General features: G+C 40.9%; 1 protein-coding gene across 5 annotated transcripts in view; it reads right to left on the bottom strand.

Moving 5' to 3' along the window:
- The window catches only part of DENND5B (DENN domain containing 5B), a 119,929-nt gene that overhangs the window by 53,371 nt on the left and 42,460 nt on the right, over window positions 1-24,098 (bottom strand). For 3 of the 5 annotated variants that reach the window (XM_065035135.1, XM_065035126.1, XM_065035093.1), the window contains exons 2-4: window positions 17,943-18,008; window positions 11,838-11,947; window positions 6,091-6,757 (exon numbers count right to left, since the gene is read on the bottom strand). In XM_065035135.1, coding sequence (XP_064891207.1) covers window positions 6,091-6,757; window positions 11,838-11,947; window positions 17,943-18,008 — 843 coding nt within the window. Of the gene's footprint in view, window positions 1-6,090; window positions 6,758-11,837; window positions 11,948-17,942; window positions 18,427-24,098 lie in introns of those variants that run through there. The other 2 variants (XM_065035104.1, XM_065035114.1) reach the window with 2 other exon arrangements.

Genomic DNA, 24,098 nt, shown 5'->3' with positions numbered 1-24,098 from the left:
TTGAACTAGCTCCCATTGCCAGCATGGTTAAGCCTTCAAGAGCAGGGCAAAAGTCTGTGCCAAGCTGACAAGGTGGCAGCAGAACTCATGAAGATGCCCCTAATGACACAGGGAGCTCTGAAGGGGGAGAGCAGCCTCCTGGGTGGGCAGCAGCTCCAGGCCAGGGCAGCCAGGAGGACACAGACTCCAGCAGGCAACAGCTTTGCTCAAGATCGCTTTAGCTGCCATGTTGTTTATCTGGTGTTCGCCATAGTTAGAAGGGAAAAGCCTTATTTAACTTCTCCTCCCCTCTCCCCCCCATCATTCTTAAAAGCTAAATATGTTTTATAATGAAAGATCGTAGGTGCTAATTTAAAAAAGCAGAGAGGTGATGGAGCGTGCGATTGCACGTGTGCATAGTATTAAAGGTGGTTGCTAAATCTTCCTCTACATGTCACTATTAATACAAACTGGAGTGGAGCTGTGGTACAGACCTGTACTAGCTCCTTCTCCTTGTTTCCAGCTGCTTTAAAAACTTGACTTTTCAGGCTGTATTGACTTCAGCTAACAAAATTGAGCATCCTTTAAATTAAAAATGGATCCGTCTTTTTACCTAAGTTAAAAACCAAGAAGATACTTGATTCTTTGATTGTGATTCTACCGAATTACTTTTGTCCTTTCCAGGGGAACAAAGACTGCAGTCTCCTCTGGCTATGGTGCTGTTGAGGCCATAAACTTGGGTGTCTATCACAGCACAGACACATTTTTTCCCTGTGTAAACTGTTCACCATTAGCTCTGCAATAGCTTCCCATCGGTTTTGATGAATACCCTTGCGGAGAGCAACTATTTAAATAATGAGCAGAGAAGAGCAAAGGTTTTCTTTGTAATTCTTTGGTGTAAAAAGGCTTCAAAAGGCAAACGCATCATGCATGTATTCATTTTAAAACATGTCCCCCAAACCAGACTTCGCAAGAAAGATCTTCCAAACACCACCTTTTTCTAAGAAATGACTATATATATATATATATATATATATATATATATATATATATATGCATAGTCATTTGTATTATAATTTCTAAGACTGAAAAAAAAATGTGAAGATTATTTCAATCTTTGAGAAGCAATTACTCAAGCCCTTTGAAAAACAACTTGGGAAATGCTCAAAATTATAATGAGTAGAAATAGCCTAAGCTCTAAGAAGTTTATCTTTGTCTCATCCGCACGTTCCCTCTCATGTTTAAATCCCTAGAAAGGCAGACATACAAAATGGATTGCTGAGGTTTCCGCAGAGCCCATAGTTTAATTCATCTCTCTCCAGCAGACATCTCATGTCAGTGACGTTTTGTTACCGATCCTTGGGAAATTCTAGCAGCTATTGCAGTGTTATTAACTTGGACACTGCTGGGAGCCTGGACATTCACAATACCCTTACATCTTCACAGTTGCATGGGAGAGCTGTGCTCTGAATATAATAAAGGGCACTTGCAAGAGCATTAATTTCTACAATTGAATACACTTAACAGAACTACAACAGCAAGTCTGTTTCATAAATGCAAGTCTGTAAGCTCCAAGCTTACACAATGTTAGATGTGTGCTACACTGTGTGCCTTGTTTAGTGATAACAAGTATGACACTATATCATTTTTTATTTTCCTTTATTGGAAGTCTGGTAGTTCTTATGCCCTTCCTTTGAAAGTCACAGGAACACATCATAATCCAAGCTTTGATTTTCTAGAGGGCCAGGTTTATAAGGCTGAAACCCAAAGACTGCACCCTGAAGAATTGCAGGCAAAAAAAAAAAATCTAATCCCTTCTCTTGGTTTTCAAATCCCATTGTTAAAATTTTGCCCTTTTCAAACTTAAAAGCATCCTCTAATTGCAGGAAGATGTAACCTGAAGCCACGGGAGTTCTGCTTCTAGTGTTTTCAGCTACAGCTTTCTGTACCACTTTTGCAGGCCAATGTCAGCACTTTGAGCAGTCTCTTACATCTGCCCACCAATAGCGACCTTGATTAACTCCCTGGCACTCCATGCTGTCTCCATTAACATTAAGGATTTGTCTTTTTGTTCTTGCTATTCAGGGCACAAGCACAGGTCTCTGGCAGCTCCTGAGCTGTCCTCACTTTGTTCTGCATTTTGCCCTAATGCTGCCCCAGCACCGTTTGCTGCTCCCGAGCTGCACAGATGTTTCACATCTTCAGACTGAAATGCTTTGGTCATAGTGGCTTTTGCCTCAAAAGGACATAATTATCCACACCAGCAGTTCCCAAACTCTGGTTTGTAAAGCCACAGTGATAGCTTCTTAGCGCCAGGCTGCTTTAAAGTTTAAACCATAAACTTGAGAGAAATTGAGGATTAAGGAAGTTGCCTGCAGTCCAAAATGTTTGGGAATGAAAGAGCTTAAAAAGTGAGCTCAAAAAATGAGCTCACCATTCTTTCACATCAGTCCCTCCACCACTCTGCTTGACCACCACAGCTGCAAAGTGAAGTTACAGCCCACTGCAATCCCTTCATTTTCCCAAGGGATGGGACACTATGAGCAGAGCAACTAGATACCCAAAGTTGACAGCAGCAGCCATGGTACAAACAGCTACCAATTGGCCCTGTCTCCACCCCTGAGCTATGCCAGACACTCTCATATCACGCTGGGAACACATCCAGGGCAAGCTGGGTAAAGTCACCCAACACCCTCACCCCTTCATTTAGTTGGATGCCTTTGTTCAGGCTGCTGGAAACATTATGCCTCAGCTACAGGGTCAAAAATAGACTTTTTCATCATCAGCTCCTGGTTCACTAGAGAAAAACCACTCCAGAAGAGCCAATACAGTTCTCTGTGCAACCTTCCTGCCAGCCCTTTGCTGCTGTTATCACCAACTAGGTGCAACTGCACTTGAGCAGCATCCTTTGGCCAGGCAGCCCACTGCCTGTGCTGGCATATACAGTTTGGGACTAGAGCTGTTCGGCTGGTTGTTCCCCATGTTTGCAGTCTTCAGAGCCCTCCTGCTCCTTCTTGGCCACAAAAAGTAATCTGCCCTTAGTGGTCACATGTTTAGTGAGAAGTTTCAGGTTCTCAGCATATGGCCAGCAGGTTAATTGTACGGTCAGGGTTATGCAACAATTTATATTTTTTTCACTTAGCCTTCCAAAATAATTCTTTATTTTTAAAAAATAACAGAAGTTTGGCAAGTTTGAATGAAAAGCTTCCTTCCAACAAGGCTAGGAGAATCACAAAGAAATCCCCAGCTTTCGTTTTCCTATGTGCTATTAGCAACACTCTCTCCGAAACAGTTTGGTGAACTGAGGTAGGTTTTGGTTCAGTGCTTTACTTTCTTGACTGCGGTAGCATTTCAGTGAATTCTGACTTTGTGTTCATAATGCTATCTTGCTTGAAACTGCAACTCATGGATACAAGATCATCTTCTAATCTCTTGTTGAGTTTGGGAAGGCTGCAGCAAGGCCAGGCCGCTGGAAACACCGTCTAGCAAGTCCATCCTCTTTCAAGCAGAAAGGGGAGGAAGGGCAAATTTGCAAAATTATTCTCTCATTCATTACTTTGGAACAAGAGACACATAAGCCAACAACTCCTTTTCATCTTTTGCCTTGAAAGAACTTGGTAATTAGGAAAGCATTTCTCCCTGATGGGTCTCAAGGCTTAGAGAGGAGACTTCAGTGCAATCTAGTCCAGTTATATCTCAAACAGGAAAAGAGCTGCTTTGTTTTGTTTTCCTCTTTCAGGAATCGCAAGACTGACATTTAAAAGAAGCCACAGTGCACAGCTAGCCAAGCACTCAGCTATCAGGATATGCCAAAACAGAGGCTTTGCACTTGACCTCCACTCCACATTCCTCACCTCTGGGAACCGGCATTATGATGCTATTTACATAATCACAGTATTTCCCTAATACAACTGTATGCTTTTCCCTGTGCACCATCAAGTTGTGTCTCTATTAGATAGAGATGTAAAGGTCATGTCAAGGACATCCCCAGATTCACCAGTAATAGAGGGGGAAAAAAAAAATTTAAATCTAAATTTTGAAGGGTGGAGAAGATTAATCCTCACCATATTATTTTTCTTAAAAAAACAAACCAAAGCAACCAAACAAACAACACACACAGTGAAAACCAACAAACAAAACCACCAACAAATAAAACCCAACAAGTAAACCCTTAAATTATAGCCAGGAACTGGAAGAAAAGCACTTATTTATATAACTTCTGGTGGCACTGAAAATTGAGTCAAAACTATTTAGTGCATGTTTTGTATCTGTCTTGAGGACTACTGCACAAGTAATGTATCTGCAGGCTGTTCTTCATTTGCACAAAATATTACTAAAATGTAATCTGACAAGCAGATTTTTCCTAATGCCACCAGCTTACATGAAAAACTCCATTTTCAGTGAGTATACAACCGGTGTGGGAATGACAAGCTGGGATGGGGAGGTATCTCAGTGGTGTTCTAGCTTTATGTCCAGACCCGGTGTCAAGAAGCAAAGGTGGCATGATTCAAACTGAGGAAGAAAGGGGTAAGCACACACACCCTGAAGCAGAAGGGAGAGGAAAAGCGGCCTAATCAAAACTAACAGCAGGATTTCTGCTCATACTTCAAACTGGGAGCAGAAGAAGCCCTTCATTTGCAGTTCTTGAAAGCAAACCCCTGGAGTCCATGTAGAGAAGTGCTCTGCAAAGAACTGACAATCCTTTGAATTCAGTCATTTTCAGAAGTACCAGCCTCTTTCCACCCCTCCCGAACATTTTTCTCATTCTCAGTCACTTATTCATTAGTATTACTATTACACACTTAACTGACCTTTTCTTTCATATGACAAACCCAAGTGTTCATTTTTGAAGCCTGAGGTTCATTACCTGTACTCATTTTAGACGACTTCCCATACTCTCCCTCCTCTCCGTTTAAAGCTGTCTGATTTTTGAGATGTTGCTTGAAACATATCTCTTGAGAAGTCCAGGTATTCACCATCTTCTCTACTTTTTGTTAAAAGGTATGTGTACCTTCTGGCTTCACATTCTTCACTTTAGTCTGATGAAACCACCCCCCAAACTTTTTCCCTGAGGTACATGTCAGCATTACAGAAGCTACTTGTGAACTCAAATAATTTCAACAGACATCCAGCAAGGCTTAGAGGAACCTCCAAAAAGTTTAGACAACCCCCTGAAAGATAGCAGGAAACTGGAACTGGACTTGTTCAGGCACTCAGATGCACTGCAACAGCAGCAACACGTACCTTTTGGTACCCAAATACCACCAGGTACCCAGATACCACCAGACTCACGGCAACCAGCATCATACAGGACACTGTACCAGGGGTGTCAAACCTCAGAGTGTGCCCAGTGCTATGTCAAAACTCCCAAAACTTGCAGGAGGTTATCACACTATTGCAGAAAGACACAAGCAGAAGAGAAAAGGTACAGGCTAGATTTTCAAAAGCTTGCTGGCATACTTCAACATAGACAGGCCCTGTGCAAGCATCCTCTGGTAATGTAGCCAGCCTTTGCCAAGTGCAGGCCTCAGTGCCTCAAGAAGTATCAGCATTCGTGTGAGAAAAGTTCCCAAAGACCTTAAGTAGGGCTACAAAGGGATGCCCTGTCACTCCACTCGGTTACAACCCAGCATTAAAACTTTAGCCTAAGTGCTAAAAAACTCTCAGTGCTCTAACCAGAACCTATCCATCATATGGGAGGCAGGATTTCAATAAGCTGCTGAAATTCAAAAAAGAAAGTAGCAAGAGTGTTTTCTGCAAAACTTATTACGTTGTGCTGGTATTTTTACAGAAGATAGGATTAGTTTCTTGCTGTCTTGCAGTATGATCAAGGGCAATGTAAGGATAATAATTAAGTGAATTCTATTGCTAGCTGTCATAAGTGATAAATACAATGCATAATTAAACAAGCGGCTTCTAGACTGCCTGGAGGAAGACTTATTTAGTTCTTTCATTAGGACAGACTAATATGTCTCACATTTTTGCATTGCATTCTCACGTTTCACAAATCCGCTGAAAATCAACAGCTTTACGTTAGTTTCTGTGGCTGCAGCTGCCCAGGAACTGCCTGCTGGGAACAGACCTCATGTGCATCACCAGATCAGCACCCACCTTGTGAGTACAGAAGGATCTGCATCTCCAGAAGAACGCAGGTGAAAACCTGGACCAGGTTCTCCAGGCCCAGCAGCTCGAAGACCTCTCGCAGCGGGTAGTCAGAGAGCGGCAGCTCGTTGGGCCCAGGTCTCTGGCAAATGATGGGCTCATAAACTCCATAAAACTTCAGTGACCTCCCCGGGGGTGGCAGGGGCACCTCGTAAAGGATGTTGTGGATGTAGCTCTCCAGGGGCAGAGGTGGTGGCTGCTGGGAGGTCACCGCCTTATAGAGCTGGATCAGGAACTTCTTGCAGGCTTGCATGAAGGGCAGAGGGGTGATGAGACAGATGCATTTGGAGACGTACAGTGTGTCTCTGCTGATGTCGTAGGAGTTGTACCTCTGGAGCTTGGCGAGGGACGTGGCGTCTCCCTCGTCGATGCTGCTGGCCAGGGAGTCCATGCTGCATGAGGAGGAGGCGCAGACGCTGCTGTATTGCTCCGCGTTGTGCATCTGGTAGAGGGTTTGCATGGCTGTGCAGATCTGCTTGCTCGTGACCTCCTCATAGAACGTGAGCACGAACCCATACGTACGAGAGCCATCTTCTCTGGTGATGATGAACGAGTGGAGCTGTGGATCTCTGTTATCTGCCTGCGTCCTGAACGACAGCCCTTTGGGCATACACAGCTAAGAAAAGGAAAGAAATATATACAGTGAACTAAGCTGCAATTCTATTTTGTTACTTCTGCTTCACAGGCACATTCTTTTCTTGCACCACATCATAACGAGCCAGTTGTCACTAAATATAACTCCCCTGAAAAGTAACCAAAACCAAACAGCTTAAAACTGATGCTACTTAAGAGTTAGGCATGACTGAAGAAAGGAAAACACCCTCAAAAATCACCAATCTATTAAGTCATTATGACTTATTTTCATTACTTTGTAAATTTATTTTCACTTTGTGAGCCTTTGTCTCATTTACTTAAATGTCACATAAAGACATCTGCTTTTGTTGCCATTTGCATATATCATTCCCACAGTAATCTAAAATCAGAGCACCAAAGGAGCATCTTTTACCACTGAATTAAAATTACAGACTTCCTGAAATTCTTTGATCTTCCCTAATTTTCTTAAAAGAAAGCAAAACAATTGATTGACATCTATTAAATTGACTTACATTGGAAGAAGGGCGGGGGGTCGGGGAAAGGCAGGGATGTGCATAGAACCACCCAAAATCTATGAAAGCTTCATTTTTTATTTACCACTCTGCAAAGTCTTTTGCAGTGATTCCACTGCACTGGGTGTTTCTCTGAAACATAGCACTAGTGATAAATTGAGGCATTTTTCCAGGCATTCCTCACGAATTCTTTCAGCCTTCCAATACAAAATAACAAACATCCAGCAAAACTTGTTTGAATGCGCATCAGCATGAAACTCCTTATGTTCTAGCTACATCAGTTTGTTAATAAACAAAGAATAAAGATTCCTCTGTACCTTCCATCTGAAGGAATCAAATGAAAGAAGAGAGGGAGACCCTTCCAAGTGCTCCTCCTGTTCCAAAAGGCAACATGAGAAGGCAACTTTCACAAGAGATGTCAACATGGACACAACTGAGTGCACCCCCTAATGTCTCACCTTGACCAGGACTAAATTCTTCTGATGGTGGAAGAGGTAAAGTGAAATAATTACATATTTTCAGGCACATCCTATGCTGAACTTCACCAGTGCATCTTGCAGAGACCATTCAACAACCTGATAAAGCTGCTACCTGCCTGGCTGGGATTTAGGCAAGTGGTCCAGATCACTCCACAACATGCTAGCAAGCCCCTAAGTTGTCATCTAGGACAGCTCTTACGTATTCCTCTAAAAGGTAATGTATAGGAAAATAAGTAGCTTGGAGCTGGTAGAATTTAATTCAGTTGATGAGCTTTGCTGACATAAATGCTGAAATTGCAGCTTAAATAATTTTTGAACAGCAGCTTCATTTTCATTCAAAAGATTTATATTTTTCTTATTGAAGCATTAACAGCAGTGCCATAGTTAAGGCTTCTCCAACAAAGTAGTAATAAAAAATACTTCTCATGCTTTATTTAAATTTATTCTGCACAACAATTATCTCTTAAGTTCAGTTTTTGGCAGGCTTACTTAATAAAAAAATATTTCTAGAATATGGGCATTCAATGGCAGCTATAGCCTTATCAAATCCAATCAGGCCAAAATCATAGGTTTTAATCAAAGATTATACTTTTTTTCACTTTACAGAAAAAGCAAATGATATCTACTGGTACAATCAGGAACAGACAAGCATCAAGGAAATTCAGACCAGCTGAGATAATTTCAGAAGACTATATTAAATGAATTTCCTCCAAGTCTCAATTATCATTCTCTCGTCTTTTATATACTGAGTATACACACACACGACAGCACACCCATCTTAAGTTTCAGCCACGGCCCAGCATATACAGAATATTGACATTTGAATACCCTGGCACAGAGAACTGCCACTGTTGTTACATCTACAAGAGGACATGGGAAAAAGCAAGAAAAGAAAGAAGATGGGAAAACACAGAGGCAGGGAAGAATGACCAAGAATCACTTAAGAAGCTAAGATCAAAAGGAAGGGCCTGTGCTCATTTTCTAGCAATACAGAAAGCTTCAAATTTGCAGTTAATGCATGAAAACTTTCATCTTAGTGCCCTGGACATCAATCACTTCCCATCTCATCCGTGCTTGTCACATGTGCCACAGGAGAGTGCTGGGGAAGAGCAGCTCGGGATGTGCAGGGGTTGAAAGCTTTGCCAGCTGGTGAAGCAGGCTGGCTAATGGCAGTCAGTCACCTGTATTGTGTCTTTGTATTAACACAGAAAACTATCCAAGATTACTGATGAAAGGACAGGATTCCGGTTTTCAAAGCACTTCATTATTTATGTTTAAACATAACCATCAGCAGAAAAATGTGGAATTAAATCATACCTGCCATAAGGGTTACAATTAACACAGTTTGTAAAAACAAAAGGAAACTGCATAATGACAGAAAGATATCAAGTAATCCGTACCCCACCTCTACAAGTGATCAGCAGGAGATACCCTTTTCCTAAACACGGAGGCAGGACACACACACGCAGTGTAATCCCTCCCTCTTTCCTCCTCCCAGCCATCACCAGGTGCAGATATATCTGAACCAAAGGTCCCCTCTGGACCACTGCCCATTAGCACCAGTTCAGCTCTTCTCTATTGGATCCTCTTATTTCACTTTTTAAGCCCCTATGTATTTTTAATGTTCACAACGTGCCATGGCAGCAAGCTCCACAATTGCACTATGGGCGATGGGGTGGAGAGAAAGACGCTTTTGTTTGTATTAAAGCCTGTTCCTTCAAATTACACTGCAGAACCTTCAATTCTTTTATTTCGGTACATGACATGTTAAACAGATGATACTTCCTTGGACTCCAGAAATACAGGCAAAGATTTAGATACCTCGATGCGCTAAAATAGGAGGTTTATTTCCTAAAAATTTCACTTTCCTCTTTATTGAGAACTTCAGTTTGGTACAACACATTACTTGCAGAGTGGCCACAGAAGAAAGTATGTGACATTAGGCAGGGATAAACAAAAAGCAGTGGGGGGAAAAGAAATACTTCCCTATTAAAGGGAACTCCATATACTTGGAAAGGGACAGAAAACAAGACTCACAGGCAGAGAGATTTCTTGGGAATTCAGGGAGTTATTTTTAAAGCAACAAGATGGTTTCAGAAGGCAATTGAAATTCTTTAGGCATCCAGCAAAGCCAGAGTTCTCACAAGCTAACCTTCAAGGATTTATGCATTTTCTTCTCTGAGGAAAATTGCTTCTGGAAGCTCACATAAAGGAAAACATAGGCAGAACTAATACAGCAAAGCAAGATCAGAAAGGCCAATAATTGCTTCAAGGGATTCTGTGGAGGTGGATATTACTTTAAATGATGTCTCAGATCAAAACAATAAAGAAGTTTTCCAAAAGATGATTTAAAAGACCATTAAATACTGCTGGTGTTAGTAAATGTCTCTTTTTTTTTTCTCCAAGATACATTGCAAATGAAAGCTGTGTTCTTCAGCTATTTGATTTCAGCTGAATGCAGCTCAGTTCAACTATTTTAATAGGTCTCTTGCTGGTTTTGTTATTCCATTTTTGTCTGATAATATGATTACACTTCATGAATACCAGATATTTTCAACCGCAACCTGAGAGACAAATAATGCAGCAATTCCAGCTATTGCCTTCTGCTGCCATATTCCTGCTGCACATCCCCCACCACTTCTCCTCCAAACACCCCTAATTCAAAGGCAGAACTAAAAGGCAAAAGTAGCCTTGGTGGTTATTACCATCTTAACTGTGCTGATGAAACACCGTTTGGAGTCCTTCATCTCTTCTGTATATGCAAAGTGACATGGAGACCTGCCCAAATACTGCATCATCTCCATCAATGCACATTTGGAAGCAGGGGACAGAAGTGCTGAGCTGTTAGTGGGCAAAGTGACTGATATTGGTAGCAGGCTCATCTCTGCCTTTCTGTGCATGTGCAAGTGCCAGAGTATCAGTTCTCAGCGTCACTGCTACTTCCACCTCCTGGGTTTTGATCTTAAATATTTGGCGCTATGCTAAAAAAATAAAATTCAGTGGAAATTGAGATGAACTTAGAAGATTCCTACACCTTCACAACTGCAGAGAAGTTTCAAATGTGAACTGAACATAATTCAGACTGCATTTACAAAAGCCATTTTATTGCAGCTCCATGTTTCTCCATCAGAGTGAGGGCCAGGAGATTCTCTTGACCTCCTACCTGCACCAAGGTTAGCTCTGGTTTGAAGTAGCTAGCATGTAGTCCTACACTCCTCAAATGTGAAGCACATCATGGAAAATTAGGAGTTCCTAATTCTCCAATTCTGAGTTAAACCCAATAGTTTTGAAAACAGCTGGAATCAGTAATACTACTTTAATATTATTACAACAGCTGTTTAAGTTATAAAACAAACAGCTTTTTCTGTACTGGGAAGCTCAAATACCAGTAATCTGTTGTCTTTTTCGGGATATGTTCTTAACAAGTGCTTTGGTGATTTTGGGAACATCCTTTGAATATCAACTCTTTGGGAAAATTTCCAGTGGATTATCAGTGTTTTAGCTGTCACTACCCACAGCTGTTCTGTCCTCCCTCCCCTTCACCATGCAGGAAAACCCACACCAAATTCAGCTGAGATGAAAGAGATGTACAGAAGATGCATTGGTGCAGAGGCACCATTTAAAGTGACCACCTAAACCAAGCCATACTTTAGGCAAGTTCCAACTTCTCAGTAAAGATTCCTCTCTCCCTTGCTATATGCAGCATCAAGGTGGGGGGTTTTTTAAACTAATGTCCATGTGAAATTTTTGTGTATCTTAAAAATGGTTTGCTTTACCTCCTTTACACCTGTGGATACATGTCCTGGGTGACTGCACCCCTTCTCAGCCAGACATGGAGCTTGTGGTTAGACTTGTTTAATCACACAGTAGACTTAACTAGAACTAACAAAGGAAATTCAGCATTTTGCTATTGTTATGCCTGAAAGTATTCTGTATTTTCACAATACCTCTTCCTCTAAAGCTTTTCAACCAGCATGCCTTGTGGATGCACCCAGTCCCAGCAGAAGCACCTTCTTCATCACATCACATGGGCTGGTTGTAAACAACTCAGGAACCACTGGAGAGCTGAAGTTGTCAGAAAACAGCTTGAGGAGAGAATTTCTCTACCTACCATGTTGACGGCATCCTGGTCAAAGGGGTTCCACTCAATGTTCTGAGGGTAATGGGCCAAAACTTTGGACTTGAAGGTTCTTCTTAAGGGACTCTGGTCGAAATTCTCTCCTGCAACAAACGAAGAAATAATGACTTATCACAGCAGTGATACTTCAGAGAGAGCTTGCCTGAGCAGCTTACTTTCATTACTTTCACTTTTTTTTTAAAATGAAATCTGAAGGGCATTTACATTCCCAACAGATGTATTACTTACGAAAGAGAAACATAAAATACACACATTCAGTCTGATCTTGCCCTCTTTCCCACAAAATCTTATTACTGTTGCAACACAGCTTCCAGGTCAGTATTTACCACATGGAAATGTATCATTAAGAGAAAAATTAATGCTGGAGTTTTATGGAAAAAGGCCCTGCAATCAGCTGAATTCTCCATCTTCCCCTATAGCATGAATATCTAGAAATGGCTTTACTCAAATGCTGAAATAGCACTTTCCCTGAAGTTTGTTAGAAACTGTCTTATAATCAATAAAAAGTATGAGCACCTTTCAGCTATTATAAATCATTCAAGGATATTTTTTATATCACAAGTCCTGTGTGAAGATTAAACATATCCTTTTTCCTACATGAGATTTCCAGGACAGACTTCTTCCACACAAAGAATTCAGCAAGTGCAAAGAGGAAGACTGAAATTAGACTTCAAGCAGAAATGCATCCAGGTATCAGCATACAGTGTATTTCACAGTAATATTGCTAATAGAGTTTCCATCATTGGACAGTCTACAGTATACAACACAGTAACTAAAATAAGAAGTTCTGAAACTATTTGTTATACTACAATCTATTACACTTTTCTCAGATACCAGGTTACTAATTTCGGACTTCTTGGTTTAGACTATAAGTGGGTCTTTCTTGTCCAGTTCCTTTCTCACCTCAAAGGGGAAAAGGGGATGGAAGCCTGAAGTTTATAATGTTAAGTATTTCACCAAACCTTACTGGCCATGCAAAGTCACCTTTTGGGACTTAGTGTTAAACAGATACTTTTAAAAAATGTGTTATCAAAGAGAATTGGATTTATTTTATTTATTTATTTATTTATTTATTTTTATATATATATATATGTTTATCTTTATACTTAAAGACAATGAATATGTCATTAATGTTTTTAATGAGAGGTTATTTTGGATGAAGAAAATACTCAATCACTTGGCAAGCTCTAAAGGCAATCGCTGTTCCTGCAGAAAAGTTAAACAACAAGTTACTAACCTCACTAACCCATCTCTGAAAACAACATGGACTGTGGGAGTATAATTTGCGCTTGCTGAGTTAGATGTGACAACCCAACCTTCGCGCAGCTAAGCAGCCCTTGAGTGATGTTGCAAAATACACAGCTCAGCAGTTACATGAAGGTTTCTGAGGCCATAGCTATTTGGGATGTGCCCTTTGCTCCCTGAGAAGCACAGCCTACACCATAATTTGGCTCAGAGTGAATTAATCCAAGGAAATTTCAGTACAAAGATACCTGAAGGCAAAGCTTCTCAGCCTTTGTCTGGCAGAACTTAGGCTGTGGAGTTAATTAGGAGGAACACAAGAGAAAAAAAAAAAAAAGGAGTTGCAATTCACAAGGTAAAAGTTATCCAGGCAAAGTTTTAGGAGGGTTGAAAACCATTTGCTGTATGAACCCTTAACACATCATCAATGCTGAGGGCAGGAGCTGCCGGGTCTCTCAGGGACTGCAGCACCGGGGCCACCGCAGCATCATCTGCACAACAGAGGCAGGTGGAGGAAGGGAAGGCAGTCAGGCATTTCTTACATCAACACCAGCCACCCACTCGGTCAGGAAGGGGAAGCAGAGGCTTCTGCCGGAGCTCCCCTCCACAAGGATGAGTGTAGGCAGGTGGAAATTCCTAGGGAGGTGCAAGGGAGGTGTGCTGGGACTGCGCTTTGCCCCATCGTAAGAGCCACCAAGCCGATCTGGGAGCCAGGTGGAGGAGAGCTCACCCACTCTTCTGACAGTGCTTGCTTGCAAATGTATGTAGAGAACAGCTTCAAAAAATTTTCCTTCCCAAGAGACTTCAGTTTTTTAAGGATACAGGTAATTTTTTTACAACTGTTCATTTTTAACTCATTATTTAGACACATTTCAGTGTTTTGTTTTCAATATTATGTCTCATTGATTTTGATGGATTATCGTGGGGGGAAAAGCGCAAATAACCTTCTACAAGGACATTTTGTATTTGACAGGAGAAAAGGTCCAAGACGATGCAATGCAATGCAGCCATATTTCCTGGGGCAAGAATAAATGTAAATGGTGAGATATGAGGAGCTCTGGCAGGGAATCCAGCATGTTTCTGGAATTGCTCGAGGCAAACCAGAAATCCAGCAAAAGTGTATGCTTCACAGAAATAAAGAAAACTGAAGGTAACAGCTAAACTGGATCAAATTAAAAGACATGTCAGGGTTTAGTTGATTAGCTATTCACATCTGCCAAACTGAACCCGACTTGCCAGTAGCTGCTATGGCAGTCCAGAGCACAACCTCTACAAAGATCCTCGCCATCTCAGTTGTAAAGCTCAGACTGAGGTATACAAAACAGAGACCATCACTCTATTACAGAATATGGCAGTAGAACGACTTCTTCTTTTGGCCCCAAAGTTCTTTGCAGAGGCATTAAAGATATAATGTCATCCATCGATTCCTGAAGTTTTACAGAATAAACACTTGAAGCACATCAGACTACTCAAAGGGATTTGGGAACTAATCCTGGAAAGCTTCTCCACAGGAAAATATCTTATCCTAGTTTGATGGCTCGGTTGCTAACCCCACTAGAAAGAGCTGTACTTATTTCTATCTTAGACCAAAAATTATATCACCAGGGATACGTGAGCAGGAAAATCCTTGATTTTCTGCTGTTCTAGTTACCCGCCCATCTTGACAGGTAATACTGTAGCAACCTCTGGAACCAGTGGAGATGAACAAGGCATATTTACCGATAAACCATAGCAATCATGAAAAATTAGGGTTTCAGTCACCTTTTGGAAATGACCAATAATTCGTATGTTGCTGCACTTGGATGTCAGAGATGTCTAAAAAGTTTTCTTTATGAAACACAAACGTTGCTTTAAGAAACTCAGCTTTCCAAAATAAGCAGTAATGAGGTTCTAGTAGGCTGACAACACGGATTCATTTTGTCCAGGAAAACAAATGGCGCAAATAACTTACCTTTGCAGAGTCTCTGCAGGGTTTGTATTTTACTACTATGGTGGTTTTAAAGAGAAAAAATCATAAATTAAAGGTAAAGTGCACACACACAAAATATAATTTTCTCAATCAGTGATCACAAGACAAAAGAGAAGAGCCAAGAAACCACGCTGGAGTGAATCAGCTGGTCATTAACTCGAAAAGACAACATTACACCCTTCATACAAAGCTGCCCCCAGAAGACAGGCATGGTAAGCTTTTAGAGCCACATAATTTGGGAAGGAAACAGTACAAGGATACAACAGAAAGCAGCTCACATGTCAGGGTGAAGTGTCATCATTTGGCCAATCCAGCAGGAAAACACTTTGACTCTCACCAAAATGAGATGAGAGATGTGGAACATGACACCCAGCTCCACACTGACAAGCAGCTGGAAGAGAACCACAAGGAGCAAAACCTTCTTGGCAAACATGAGAGAAGGGATTTGGACCAAAGGATACCTGATATTATCAGATCTCAGCCTTGATAGCTCTGAACTGTGGAGTCACATGTGACAAATGAAGTTTATTTAGCTGTTATTCTAGGCAAACAGTAAATTTTCATTAAACCTAGTGTGTGCTTATTTAAGTGCTTGCTTGCTAGCTTCCAAAACAGGATTAGCAAGGCACATTAATAATGAAGCAAATATCAAATGCGAATTGAATCCATATTCTAAAATATTAATGGCTGGATAACAGTACTAAGAATACAGACAGAAACATTGTACTTGATATGTGGTACCCATTCATGCAAACAGCACATCTCATAAGGTAACCTGCCTGTCAGAGGCAAACTAAAAATTTGGTTTTGAATGGACTCCTTTTGCTTTCAGGATTTTTTTTTTAATTATTCAAGTATTTTTCAAAATCATGTAAAATGTATCACATTCAAGTTCCATTTCAACTAGATACAACATCCTATGTAATGGTACTTTTAAATAACTTGCACTTTCCCTTAAAGGCACTAAATTTTAAAGGAATCTTTAGTTTCAGACTAAAAGCAAACGGTGAAATGATGGGTTCTCTATCAAGAAAAAAAGTCCTGATTTCATTTTAGAATCAAAAGATTTCTCAAAATAGAATACTAGCATCTTCTGCATTTTGGATGAAGGATAAAATTACTAGGGAAATGCAGCTACAGTTGTGATGTTGCCAGTCCTGATGGTTTTCATATGAGTGACTATTTTAAAATGTAGCGATTTTAACATCTAAGCAGATCTGTTTTAATTAATTATCACAGCCACAGAGGCATACAAAAACATGTACCAAATAGGCAGAGGCATCCTCCACCCACACCCTCTGATTCAGGGAATGCGAGCTATCTGTCGCTCTTTCCAAGCTCTGGAACGTACACAGGAATGCCTGTCACCACAGAAATAAAAATATCTTCTATTCCTTTAGAGGAACGTATTGGCAGCACGACTAACACACAGTACTGCACCTCATGGTGACAACCTCTTTGATAGTTATTTCTAATTAAAAGTGTTCAGCACATCCAGCTATGTTTTTTTTCCTGAAGGCAGAACTTGGGTAAGCATTGGGTAACTGGATGACCCCTGCACAAGAAGCAAGTGATGTACAACATGTGAGTGAGAAAACAACGTGGGGACAGGAAAAATAGTGCTTGGCTGGGGAGCAGTTAAGCTGTTAATTGTCAGGCTCAAGAGATGGACAGTTTAAGTAGGGCAGAAACTGTGCTCTGCTGCTTTTCTTCTGCGTCTCACCATGGGACCAAAGGAGCAGTGGTAGGCTGGTCAGAGTTCGAGGATGTTAACTCAAAGGCATCATTCCTGACCACATATTCTCAATCTTACAGTGGAGGAGAGAAATTATACGAAAGGGAAGGCTGGGACAAGGCAGACAAAACAGCTTTCATTCCCAAGTTTTAAAATCTGAGTTGTCTGTAAGATGGTGGTGGCTTTTTCAGGAGGCAGGAGGGGTGAGAAGGTCTAACCCACCTCTTGTGTGTCCACATATAAAAGGATTAATGGATCGTATTTAAACAGGAAGCCATAGTGGGTTGTGTATCTCATCAATACATCTACACTGGGTGCCACATAAGCCTCACGGTGGCCTTCAAAGGGCCAAATGTGATTTTTAACACTGTATAACTGTAGGAGTAGTTACATTCATACAGTCCTAAAATTACATTTGGCCCTTTGAAAGCAACCACAAGGCAGATGTGGCCCCCAGTGAAAATCAGTTTGGCACCCCTGGTCTACATGATCTGTTTTGGGGTTTGTGGGGGTGTTTTCGTTGCTTTGTTTGGGGGTTTTTTTGTTTGTTTGTTTGGTTTGGTTTCTGTTTTGTTGCTTTTGAGGTTTTGTTGTTGTTGTTTTATTGTGGGGGGTTTTGTTTGTTTTGGTTTGGATTTTTTGGTGTGTGTGCGTGGTCCTTTTTAAATCTAGACTGCAAAACATGCTTCCTTGAGGTGTCAGGAACCTTTGGGTCTCAGTAGCAGAAACTGGTGGAGCTGGACCTTCCAGTGCCCTTTGTACACAAGTCTACATAGTTAAGCCCAGTCAGATTTCTTGGGGAGTATTCTCTAAAGCAGCCTCATGCAAGATATTGCTCACTATTTACTAAGCACACCAAGATCTAGCAATTTGTATATCCATCAATATACCTGACACCCCCTGGTGGCATTTCTTTGGAGGGGGACAGCACATCTGCCAAGAGAGCTTCAAGAAGAAAGACTAAAATTTATCAGATATTGATTCAAATCAGGTAAAAGAATGAAAAAGTTGAGGATTTTTGGTTTCATTTTTAAACTCTGCCCCTTAATTTGATTCAAAGGGAGTTGGAAGTCAGAAAATAAGAGAGAGAAAGAGGGCCTGGTGATTGCTTTTGTCCTCAACGCCTCTTTACCTGAGGTTTTGTCTGCAGTATCTGAGCTCTTGCCATGGAGATCTGCTTCTAGCCATTTGTACAAGACTACACAACATAACAAACAGAGATAAAAAAGAAAGCAAGTATGAACAAAATGAAAAGATATATGAATGTACGGGGGAAGGGAAAAACATGAAGCAGACATTAAACACACCCCTGTGCAACCTCTCTTCCCCCCACTACTGCCAAAGGGTAAATCCATGTGATAAATAAAACCCTCTGCGACTGTATTGCTATAAAGGTGTTGAATGCACTGACAGACACAGTAGAAGTACTTGTCAAAATTAGTAACAAGATTAAATTCTCGGCACTTCAAACGGCATGCTGCTGATATAGCTTCCCTATTACGAAACACAGTTCTGTTCATATATTGAGCCATTCCAGAGCTTGTGAAACTCAGGGGGAAAACCACCAGTTCTTTAACTGGTGTTGAACCAAACCCAAGAGGTTTTCTTTAGCATAATACTGTTAGCCACCTTGTTACACCTTCAATGCTGTACTATCTGCCATTTTCAGGACTTGCTAAAGTTACCCAATAGTTTCATTCATCATTTTTCTCTCATAATAGGGTGGTTTTAGACAAACCCTTGAATACGTAAACTATGTTTGTAACTTGGATGAATGATTTTAATCTTTTCCAGTAACAGCTACCCCAATAGACACTTGTATTGGAAAATTTCGGGCTAGCGTGTCTAACTGAGGGTTCTTCCAAAGGATTTGCTCAACTCCTGCAGAAAACCACAGGTGCCATGGCATTCCTTCATCAAAAACAGTCCCATTCATACGCTATGCAAAGGCGTTATGCAATCCTCCTCAAGTTAAATCTATTTTCATAAACCTAGAGTGTCTATTTAAGCTGCAATGCCATTGACCTCTGTGGTCATGCAGTTTCTAGGTGTAATTTCAGAGTATTTCCACCATGACCTCCTCCTTGAGCTGTTAATCCAGGCATCAGTTCAGAGGACCCAGATAATTCTGCCAAAGCTGTATTTTCTGGAAGACAACCCTCAGCACAGGAGTTCTTTCAATAAGGACTTCTAGATGTGAATTTGTATTTGAGGATAATTTTTCTTATTTCTTTAGGAGGCACCTAAAGAAAAGTCACATTCAAATCTGCAGGATGATGTTTTGCCACTCCAGATGTTTTAAGTTATTTCATTCTACTTTTGAACTGTTTGAACTAAAAAGTTGTATAAATATTTACAGTAAAGGAAACAAAACAATTGCCAAAGCTGTAGACTCCCCTTGCTAATGACCTGTATCCACTGTGCCTTTACAAGCATCTCTGCCAGGCTGTCCTCACTGCTCTCCCTAAAAGTCCTTTACAACATTACCATGCAAAGGGAATTTGGCACTGAGATTCCACAGACTTAGCCACAACCTCTGCAATAGGAACTGTGAGAAGACGACAATTTGTAATGGGATGCATAGCCAGATGCATTGGGACAGGTTCTGGTTTTGCTGCCCATTTTAGTATTTTGACCATTTATCATCATCAGTCATATAGCTAAACAGTCACAGAAGTTATGCAAAAACTCCTGTACAACAAGTCAAATAAAACAGCGTCACTGAGACAATATAAATACAGAGCTATGAACACTGTTGTACAGCCTAATTCTTTATGCACACAAAATGTAACTGAATATGACTATTGCCACAAATTAATTTCACTCAGAAAATTCTCAGTATTTCAAAAATGTGTTTAGAAAAGGGGGTTTGTTCACCTGAGTTATTGCACAAGTCTAAATAAAGATAAAAAAAACTACAGAGTTTAATTCACTATTATCCCTTTCTTCTGACCTTGATTAAAACACTTAATTATCTGCCTACAAAGTAACATTATACAGCATCAATGCTGTCAGCTTCTTAAAATAGCCCCAAGTCCCAGCTGCCAACTGACCACAGGCATCCCACTACACTAGCAAACAACTATGAATTACACCATCCCCTTTCCATAAAGTTGCATCATAATCTTGTCAAATCCAAAAGGCCGTGGTTTAAATTATGGTGGTTTGGGTGAGGGGGAGTTTAACAAACAGGTACCCCGGGCATGGTGCTCCTACACAGTTACCTTGCAGTCTGTCCCCAAGTGCTGGAATGTATTGGAGAAAACAGTGGAGTGGGTATAAAGCCGGACCTGTACTTATAAATATAGCAGATTATTTACACCTTGGGCCTTTATTTTGTGTAAAAATCATGGTGTGTGGAATTCACTCATTCTGTTCCTGCTGTCACCCTGCCTTTCCAAGCACAGGCTCCCAATCCAGTGTTGGCGGTATACAGAAAGTGTGCCCCAGAGATCCTTGGTCTACCCTGTTAATACACAGCAAGTGTATATATATTTTTTTTTTAATTGCATTTTTGTATTAAAATCTGCTGTTCTTTTTGAATACATAATATGGAATGAAGAAGCATTTTTACTAATACAGAAAACAATTCAAGCTATAATTAAAAGTTTGTTTAAATTTAAGTTTCGCACATCATTATTCTTAAATTGCCTGCCAGCCTTTGGTTACTTACACAGCAAACAAACAACACACACAGCCATATGAAACTGAAAGGTTTGAAATCCATCTCTCAGTTCCCAGAAGTGCATTAATGATGGCAGAGTGAAAAACGTTCAAGGAAGAGCAAGACACCAGCTCAGGTCCTTGAACACAGCAGGATGCCAAAGCCCATCAAGCAAGGGGGTCCATGGCTTTGGAGCAACAGGCACCCATGTGCAGGCTTGGGCTGAACTGCCAAGGGATTTATGGCATTTTAGATGCCATCATGTCCTCCATGAAGTTCAGATGGCTTCCTGCTCAGCACAACACATGTCTCCCACTCCTCATTTCACACGTTCGCCTCCCTCTGAGCACTGAACACAACAGGAGGCTTCCAGTCACACCTTTTGCACAGGAGTCCTTTCACACTCATGCTTTCTATTAATTTACAAGGCCAGAATCAAGTTCAAATATACCTGATTTCTGTGTTAAAACATGTCGCATTCTCAGACTGGTTTTGGAAACACACTCTCACAAACATCATTTTTGATTCAAGTGAATCTTAAAGTAGGTTTCATCCCCTATTCCCCTGGGACAGAGGTAGCACAAGAGTCTTGCTTCAAAATCTGCTTTATTACACTTGGTCTTTCTGGAGATGAAAACAAACACAAACAAAAACAAACACACACACCATCCCCCCACCTCCCTACCCCCTCCCCACCCCAAAATACAACCAGAACTTGTCATCCTAAAAATCGCTGTGCCATTACTGTTTAGGTTTGTGTGCAAGAATGCAGGAAAAAAAGGGGATTTTTTTTTTTTTCCCCGATAAATTTTGCTTTGGGGCCTTTTTAATACAAGAACAAGTAGCTTTATTTTTATTCTTTGTATTTATAATTACAGTGCATTCAGTTACATTTTAAGTTGGGCCGGATTAAGATAGGTTTTTCTTTTTAAACCACTCTGCAATGTCCATAAGACAATGCACCAAAATTAGCCTCCCTTGGATCATCAGGATGGCAAGTTTCAGGTGTTTTGTTATTTGAAGTTAGAAGCAGTTTCACCAGAGCTGCATTTACACAACAGCAGAGTGCAAATAAACTCACCGACAACAACTTCTGCCACCGTAATTAAGCTCCGTTTGCAAATCAGTACAAGAAAGAAGCTTAATTTGGCCTGGAACATTTTCAGCAGTAATCAACTTTGACATAAACAGAGCACGAAGATGCCTGTCCAGCAGCTCGATGAGTCAGCTATGCCTGGTTTGGGATTTTGCTTTTTGGGGACTTTCTGTTTGCCCGTCTCACACAAGCCTGAGGCCTCAGTTCCCCGGACTTAACACTGTTACGCTGGGCAATACACTTTTCTGCTTTAAAGGAAACTCTTGCTTTTGGAGGTCCCCAAGAACTGTCCCTTGATGTGCTGAGCCACAGAGAGGATCCAAAGGACTCATGGTTGATTTTTTTTAATCAGCCATGCAGAACCCAGACAGTGAAACCCCATCTTCTACATCCATCAGCACCTTCCAGAAGGAAGCTGTTTCCAATTTCTGAAGATTTTTCTTCTCAAATAACTGAATCCACAACCCAACAGTGGCACTAAAGTAGACAACATAAAACATGCTGGGAAGAGACAGCCTCTTCATGCTCACTGGAAAGCCAGCCCACATGTTCAAGGTCTAGAAAACTGGTTTTATTAGTGGGGCAAGAGGTGAATTTAGAGACTGTGGACCCAGAATTAGCTCCTCACTGTAGAGAGTTACTTTTTTTTTTCCACACCCTTTAGAAGCAATAGGTTACAGGAAGGCAATGCTTGCCTGTCAAAGCTGCAGCTGCTGAGTTTAATGAAAAATTAGTTATATGCAGTTTTGACATGAAGGAGGTCCGGCAAAAAAAGAACTTTGCTTCTTGTGTTCAGGAAAGCTCTTTCATCAGCATGAAGTAGAAACACTCCTTTGTGTAGCACAAACTGATTTTGTTCAAGAGTCTTTGAGAAACTGCTGTTTAAGCTGCCGCCAACAATTAATTGTCCCTATGACAGTCTCCAAGAGCTGGTCTTCCACCAGTTTTCAACAACTGAATCCTTTTCTAAGAGACAAAAGGTTTCCACATACTCAAAAGTCACAAGCACCCGCAGGCAAGGCTTGAAGTTACCAGAGCTTCTGGATGGACGACAGTGGTGAATAGGAACGAAAACATGGGCAGAGGAGGATTCACAGCCTGCACAGCCACACTGGGCCTTAGAGCTGATACATCCACTTAAGAGCTACTCGAGAAACCATTTCAGTTTGGAGATCGCTCTCAGATGCTTTAAGCCAGGTGTACCACAGTAAGTAGAGATCACCCTATTGCTGCAAATGCTTCTACTGTGGGCAAACCTATCATCAAAGGAACAAGACATTTATACAACGTGTTGGATGGTCGTTTTTATTACTTTTTGAAAAAAACAACAATGCAGTTTTGTCAACCAAAAATGTTAGAACATGGTTAAAAGGCAAAAATATAATCATATTGAAAGAAAGATCTGTTCTTGGAACTATTCAGTTAAAATACCTCTTCTGCCACAAGCATCTCTGCAAGAACCTACATGTCTTGGTCAACACCACCTGCATTTAGAAACTGTTTGAAGATGAGGCTGCTGCCAGCAAGTTTACACAAGGGATCATTAAGAAGCTATCAGTGCACAGTAATTTCACATCTAAGCCACATGAAAAATATTTTCTATGCTTAAGTAAACCATGACTAGTTAGATACAGCTTTAGTTTATTTTTCATTGCAGCAGAGCTCTATACATATCAGAAAAAGCATAAATAAACAGATTTATGATTTATCACCCCTGACTGTTTTGTGGCCAGTTTCCAAGTCTACTGAAAATACAGAATGCTGAAAGCAGGACCCAATCACCATGCCACAGTAAAGTGTCAGGATTCAAATCCAAAGGTGTGGACCAATACTAATTTCTAGATCCAAACCAGACTCCAGATGAGAAACTGAAAGCGCAGCAGTGTTTCTACCATGCCTCTAGATTTGCTTCAGATCCCTACAAAGGGGAGCCCAGAAAATAAATCCTTTGGCTTAACCTAATGCCTTGGGGAGCCTTAGGTGTCAAAGCATCTTTGTAAAGGTGGATTTCCATTGAGAAAGCCAGAAAAATAATAGTCTCTGGGTTCAGCTTGCAAATGCCCCTGCAGCTCAGACCCTTTCTTCTCTTGTCTTACTTGTTCCCATAGATCTCTGGAGGTGATTCTATAGGTGCATCCCTAACCTTCGTGCACGCCAAAAATACCATTTCAAGGTTTCTGTCAAATTTGGTCTCCAGTGTATTTCGGGGTTTTCTGCTCTCCCAACAACCCAGATTTAAACCCTGGGATCCATCTTCCCCTGTCATCAACAAGATCTCTTAAAGAACATGGGTAAAGTCCCACAAAACAGGCAAAAGGAATCAACACAGAGGGTTCTGTATCTTAACAGTGTCTCCTTTGCCAAAGTTCAGCAACAAAAACCAGTGTCTTACTTCCTCTCCCCTCAAATTTCCACTGCCACTCCAGTAAAAATCCCTCTGTAGAGCAGTAGACACTCAAGTCAAAACAGTAATTATTTTTGGAGTGTTTTTAGACCCTAAAGGTAACAAGAAGGTAGAGAGCCACAAA

This window comes from Columba livia, chromosome 1 (genome assembly GCF_036013475.1).
Source record: "Columba livia isolate bColLiv1 breed racing homer chromosome 1, bColLiv1.pat.W.v2, whole genome shotgun sequence".
Classification (NCBI taxonomy): Eukaryota; Metazoa; Chordata; class Aves; order Columbiformes; family Columbidae; genus Columba; species Columba livia.
The sequence above is the reverse complement of the archived record's forward strand: the minus strand, read 5'-3'. Positions and strand labels throughout refer to the sequence as shown.